Source organism: Phoca vitulina, unplaced genomic scaffold (genome assembly GCF_004348235.1).
Source record: "Phoca vitulina isolate PV1807 unplaced genomic scaffold, GSC_HSeal_1.0 scaffold19, whole genome shotgun sequence".
NCBI classification, from domain to species: Eukaryota; Metazoa; Chordata; class Mammalia; order Carnivora; family Phocidae; genus Phoca; species Phoca vitulina.
In genome coordinates, this window is record NW_022589722.1 from 29,750,186 (window position 1) to 29,757,057 (window position 6,872).

At 46.3% G+C, this 6,872-nt stretch overlaps 1 protein-coding gene across 2 annotated transcripts in view; it reads right to left on the reverse strand.

Moving 5' to 3' along the window:
• Positions 1 to 1,049: 1,049 nt before the first annotated feature.
• Positions 1,050 to 6,872, reverse strand: part of SHISAL1 (shisa like 1) — a 133,092-nt gene continuing 127,269 nt past the window's right edge. For both annotated transcript variants that reach the window (XM_032416384.1, XM_032416383.1), the window contains exon 5: positions 1,050 to 1,484. In XM_032416384.1, coding sequence (XP_032272275.1) covers position 1,484 — 1 coding nt within the window. In that variant the 3' untranslated portion in view covers positions 1,050 to 1,483. The remainder of the gene's footprint in view (positions 1,485 to 6,872) is intronic.

Genomic DNA, 6,872 nt, shown 5'->3' on the forward strand with positions numbered 1-6,872 from the left:
AAGTTTGCTGAGCAGGGTCCGCCACGCTAAGAGCTGGGGGAGATCTGGTTATCACTAACACTGGTGGAATGAGTGTGTCTACACTGGCAGTGTGGTCCTTGGGGATTTATGTGATCCTTTCCCAGGCAATGCCCTTCCGTGTGTGCACCTTGGGCCAGCAGGGTGGGTGGGTGGGGGGAGCTCTGGGGACAGATGTTATAGGCATCCGGGTTTACGTGGAAGTCTAAAGTGGAATGGTTTCTGGAAACTTCCCCTGGAGCTTCCACAGTCCTCATCACCATGTTCAGCACAGATCTGTGTGTCTGTCTATCCCACCAGATGGTGCCCCCCCTCCAGGGCAGGGACCAGGCCTGCCTGACTCATGGCCAGTCCCTATCACTGCCCAGGCTGGGGTTTAACACACAGCAGGTGCTTAACCAGAATGTGTTGTGTGGATGAGGGTTTCAGGGCAGTGACGGTGGAGAACTTGGGGCAACAGTCAGTCCACTGAGAAGCCAGTGGGGAGATGTCCCAGGGATTGTGCTGGGGGGGTCCCCTGGGATGGGGAGTGTAGACTTTGGGTTCCTACACCCCTAAGATCAAACAGAGGGGCTGGTCTCCTCCTGGCTGTGTGACCCTGGGCAACTTCCCTGCTCAGAGCCATTTCTGCAGGGGGCTCACCACACCCCTCTCCCAGTGAGAGGGAGAGTGCATGAAGACACGCAGCTCAGCACCTGTTCTGTGGATGGCCCAAGATGCATCATCCCCTATTATGACATTGTTATAGGAACAAATTCCATAAGAACCAACCCTCACTAGCATCTTCAAATCCCCAGGGCCCTCAGACACAGCTGGGCCATGCCTCGTGCTCGCTGACTCTAGTGGGTTCACGGCTGCCAGCCACAGCCAGAAGTTTGAACGGGGACGCTGACCAGGGCCCCCGCCACTGGTGACCTGTGCCCATTAGAGGACTCGGGGGGACTCCAATAGAAACCAACCAAACAAACACACAAAAAGAACACCCAAATCACACACACCCACACACACCCACCCACCCACCCACACACACACACTCACATTCAGTATTCTGACACAAATAGGCCCATAGGCCACGACTGGAGGGACTGGAGGCAAGGGGCCCACAGATACGATGCACAGGCCTAATCCCTGTGGCTTGAATTAGCCGGAGCAGTTTTGTGCTGGTCATCCTGAGTCCACAATGGCGTCACCTTTCAGAAGCCACCAGCCCAGAATGGGACTATTGCTTGCAGACGGGTGGCTCAAGACCCCCTCCCTTAAGATCCCTGGCCCCCACCCCTGAGTTTGCTCCTAATCTTAGAAGTCCATGGAAGGGGGTTGTGGGTACAGGTGGCATTTCCTCCTCTGCCACCGCCGCAGCCACCTCGGCTCTCCCTGGGGTCTCTGTGGAAGTTGTTCTTCTTGGAGGCTGTGCCAGGTGCTTCGGGTCTCACCTCCCCCATCCTGAGGCATGGCAAAAGGGCTTTCTGGGGAAGCAGAAGGAAACAAAATATCACACAGTGTCTCCTCCGTGGGGACTCACTGAGGACATTTCTCTTGGGCCTCGGTGCCCAGAGAAGCCAGGTTTTCTCTGAGTGCATGACTTCTGGAATACTGAGAAATATTTGACTTTAAGGCTGGAAGCCAGATAAGCAAGCCTACCGCCACTGTGGCTCCATTCAGAACCAGCACTCATGGCCCACGTAATAAGACAAGAAAAAAAAGCATAACATCTTAGGAGTGGAATAGAAGAACCTGAATTACAATTAATGGCAGATAATGTGCACAGAAAATCCAAGAGAATCAACAGACTAATTATTAGAACAGAGTGCAGATACAGAGATATGATCTTCAATCCAAGAGATAAGCAGATTAACTTATAAAACCAACAGTGTTCATCTGTCTCAAAAGTTACCAGAGTGATTATGTGTCTTAGTTTGGGTCATCCCAGTTAACACCTGTTGTTCTGACATAATTTTTAATATCATTCCCCCTTCATGTTAGTAAGTGTTTTGATTTGGATGATAAACTATATGGTCACCCTTGCTATAAAAAAACTAGAAAATATTGGGGCACCTGGGTGGCTCAGTCAGTTAAGTGTCTGACTTTGGCTCAGGTCATGATCTCATAGTCCTGGGATTGAGCCCCGCTACAGCTCTGAGCTCAGCAGGGAGTCTGCTTGTCCCTTTCCCTCTGCCCCTCCCCACCCCCACTCATGCATGCTCATGCTCTCTCTCTCTCTCAAATAAATAAATAAAATCTTTAAAAAACCTAGAAAATATTAAGAACAGATACAGATACCATTCATAATTGTAATAAAAACCATTATGAGTCTTGGAATCACATCACTGGATGTGACCGTATCCTACAAAGCCATGGAGAGGAAACCAGGGTGCTCCTGGCACAGGGATGGGCCAGGACACCAATGGGCAGGGTCAGGACGGTAAACACTGGCCCATGGGGCACTTACAGCTTTGACTAGCAGAGTCCAGATGGCACTGTGAATCCCTTATCCTATATCCAATTATAAGGGCAACTGCTCAGTCACAAATACTTACCTTTCCAGACTTCCTTGCAGATGGGGTGATCCCACGACCCAGTCCTGTGTAAGTGGAAGTCCCCTGGGAAGGGGATATGAATCCAGATAAGAGCATGAGAAGAAGGGACACTCACTAATGTAGGTGAAGTGGAAAGCAGGGAGAAACCTGGTTTTGGTGGTGGCCCCTGACTTCTCCCCTCCATATCAGTGCAGCTGGACTTCTGCTACTTGCATCTGATTATAGCTCTTAACTGATAAACCATCTTCAACCAAGCTTCAGTGCAAGTTAGGAGGGGGCGGGGGGCAGGGGGGAGTTGAGGGAGGGGCTCTGACAAAGCCAGCACAGCGCATCTTTCCAGAGCAGGTGAGAGTCCAAGAAGCAGAGCCAACCTCCCTGCTCTACATCAGCAGGAATGTGTGCATGGGCTCAGGGTTGGATTCCAGAGAGCCTTCTCTGCTGCTTCCCAGAACAAAGCCAGGTCCAATGATCCCCCCACCACCTGCTTTATCTTTCTCCATAGCATCCGTCTCTATTCAGCATACCACAGATTTTACTTACTGGTCTAATTTATTGTTTGTCCCCCCCCCCCCCCCCCAGAAAGTAAGCTACAAGAGGGCCAAAGTGTCTGTGTGTCACGTTCACATTTGTATTGCCAGGGTCCGGAACAGTAACATAGCCAGGATCTGGAACATAGCTTCATAAATATTTGTTGAATGAATGAATGAACCAAGAAGTTAAAACCCAGATGGACCATCTTTCAAGTTTAACATCAACAGAAACACATTTTGAATCTATTTTTGAAATATAGTTCACGTGAGTCTTTCTTATATAAATTACTAGAGGACACACTTGGGATAACCAAGGCCAAATGGGGTGAGTGTGGTGACGTCACCAACAGAGAGAATCTGTTGAACTGTAGGACCGTCTGAAACAAATCCAAGGATTGGGACTATAGGCAAGAATGAAAGAGAAAACAGAGAACTGGGGTAAATAACAATAGATGGGAGGGTAGAGGTGAGAAGCGGGGAGGTAATTTATGTAAACTATGTCTTCATCACTTATATTTAGGCATCTCAAGAATTGTTCAGAGGTTTAAGTACAATCAGAGGCACAACAGTAAACAGGGAAAATATCATAAAATATAATCAACTAAAGTCATTTGGTGGAAGGGAGAGAAGGGGAAGGAAAATAGAAATATTCTAATTTGGACATTCTTCATATGTGGGGAGAAAATAAACACCGTCTAAAGCAATAGAGAATTAAGGGTATCATATCACAGTAGAATTATAAAGATAACCACAGGATCAAAAACACAGCTTTGCAAATTGTCAGAAGACATATACACAAAAAATAAAACAAAGAAAACAGAGACCATATGGTGGAAATTGACAACCCCCACAAAAGCTATAAAAGCAGAAAGCATATCACAAACCATGACAAAAGTAACACCAAATGTATCTGCCATGTAAGTAAATGTTAATGAGCCATACACACTGGCTTAAAAAAAAAAAAAAAAAAAAAAAAAGACACTCAGACCAGATTACAAACAAGATCTACTGAAGGTAGAATCAGTCACACAGGTTTCACATAAAAGGATGGACGGATGATGAAAATGCCCCAGGGGATGGTTGTTCAACAACGTCAATGTACTTAGTACCACTGACCCCTACACTTCAAATGGTTACAGTGGTAAATTTTATGTTATGTGTTTTAATACAATTAAAAAAAAATAAAAGGATGGGCAGAAACATAACAAACAAATGCAAACCAAGAGAAACCAGGGGTCTTGATCTGAATATTAGATAAAGCTGAAGTCGGGGCAAGAAATACTGAATGAGAAAAAGAAAGGATCTGTGCAGAGATCAGGCTGAGAGTCACCACGAGGATCTCAAAATAATGAATGTCTATGCACCAAATAACATAGCCTCTACATTACAGATTAAGTTGACAAAAGCATAAATAAAAAGACAGGAGGCCAAATACCTAATTAATAACATAGTGTGTGTACGCGTGCATGTATGTGTGTGTATGTATGTGTGTGCATGTGTGTATGCATGTGTGTGTGTGCATGTGTTTGTGCATTAAACAGAATCTACCTTCTATTCGAATGTTCTTGAAAAAGAACACACAGAAAGTGACTATCAGGCCACAAAGAAAGTAAATTCCAAAATTTAAAAATCAGATAACATTCTCTGATCACAATACACTAGAATTTGAAAATATTTATAAGGAAAACCACAAAACAAAACTCTACCACCAAGACATTTAAAAACTCTAAAATAGGGCGCCTGGGTGGCTCAGTTGGTTAAGCGACTGCCTTCGGCTCAGGTCATGATCCTGGAGTCCCTGGATCGAGTCCCGCATCGGGCTCCCTGCTCGGCAGGGAGTCTGCTTCTCCCTCTGACCTTCCCCCCTCTCATGTGCTCTCTCTCTCTCTCTCTCTCTCATTCTCTCAAATAAATGAATAAATAAAATCTTAAAAAAAAAATAAATAAAAACTCTAAAATAACTGATGACTCAGAGAGCCAAGAAACTAAAATTTCAGAATAGGTAGATAATAATAAAAATAAAAATACCATATCTCAGAACCTGTGGGATGCTCAGATAATGCTCAGAGGAAAATTTACAGCTTTAAATATTGATATTAATAAACAGAACATGAATTAACTATCCAACTCAAAATGTTAGAAAAGGCCAAATAAGTCCAAGGAAGGCACAGGAAAGCAACTGATAAATTAAAACTGAAATGAAGTTAAAAATAAAGGAAGGAAGGAATAAATAAACCCAATTTCTGGTTCTTTGAAAAACACTGAAACGTTAGCTGTTGGTGAATCTGGAGGCGGAAAGAGGAAGTGGCCATGTGGCAATTACCTACACTTCTGTTTTCCATTTCTACTCCTCCACTGTCCCTTCGTCCCTCCAGACAGGCTTTTGCCCTTGCTATTCTGCAGAATTTGCCCTGGTCAAGGTCACCAAAGGCCTCTGTGTTGTTAAATCCAGTGGTCAATTCTCAGACCTTTTCTTACTTGCCCCCTGGGCACCGCTGACCCAGGGCATCACTCCTCCTGCCTCTGGGACGCTCCGGACCCTCTCCTGGTTCTCCTCCTGCTTCTCTGAAACCTTCTCAGGCTCCTCCCTGGGTCCCTCCCCATCTTCCCGTTTCCTCTCCTCTCCACCTCCACTCACTCCTGAGGAGCTCCTCTCCTCGCAGGGGCTCACTCTATACACTGATGACTCTCTGGCCTCAAGCTCTCACATTATCTCCACCCTGTCCACTTGACATCAACAACTGGAGATTTGCCACACATCTCAAACTTAACCTTCTCAGAACTAAAACCCGGATCTTCTTTCCCAGTCAACCCTCCCACGATCATCCTGACCTCACTAAATTCAAGTCCATCCTTCCAGTTGCTTGCATCAGAGCCCCAGGGCTATCTCTGGCCCCCCTCTTCCTCTCAAAGTCCATTCTGATCCGTTAGCTGCTTCCTGTACCCCCTTCTCCCACCACAGACCCAGCCCACGGGGTTCCTACAGGGGCTTCCTTGGCAGCCAGAGGGATCCTGTGAAAACCTGAGTCAGATTATGTCACTGCTTAGCTCAAAACCCTCAATGGCCCTCGTCCCATCAGAGTGGAAGCCAAAAGCTTCCTCTCCATCTTCTCTGATCAAGTCCCTGTCTTCTCTCTTTTATTCACTCCACTCCATCCCCGATGGCTCCTTTTACGGGTCAGCTTGACTGGGCCAGTGGGGTGGGGCCAGATATCCACCCAAATATGATTCTGAGTGTGTCTGGGAAGGTGTTTCTGGGAGAGACTCACATTTGAGTCAGCAGACTGTGTAAGCAGACAGCCCTTCCCAGTCCACTGAAAGCCCGAATAGAACACACTGACTGAAGGGGGAGAATTCCTCCTTTGCCTGGCTGTCTTCCGACTGGGACGTCAGTCTCTCTTGCCTTCAGACTTGGACCCCTACCGACACTCACACCATCAGCTCTCCTGGGTCTCCAGCCTGCGGGCTGCAGAATGTGGGACTGCTCAGCCTCCAAGATTGCACGAGCCAACTCCTTGTAGTAAATCTCTTTATACACTTATACCTATGTCTACAGGGTGTCAGTATCTCTACAGTGTGTCTCTATCTACAGTGTATCTGTATCTACAGCATGCCTGTATTTATAGCGTGTATAGATCTACAGTGTGTCTATATCTACAGTGTATCTATATATATCCACAGCAGGTCTGTATCTATAGCTACAGTGTATCTAATCTAAGGTGTGTCTATCTATATCCACAGCATGTCTGTATCTATGTCTACAGTGTGTCTATGTCCATATCCACAG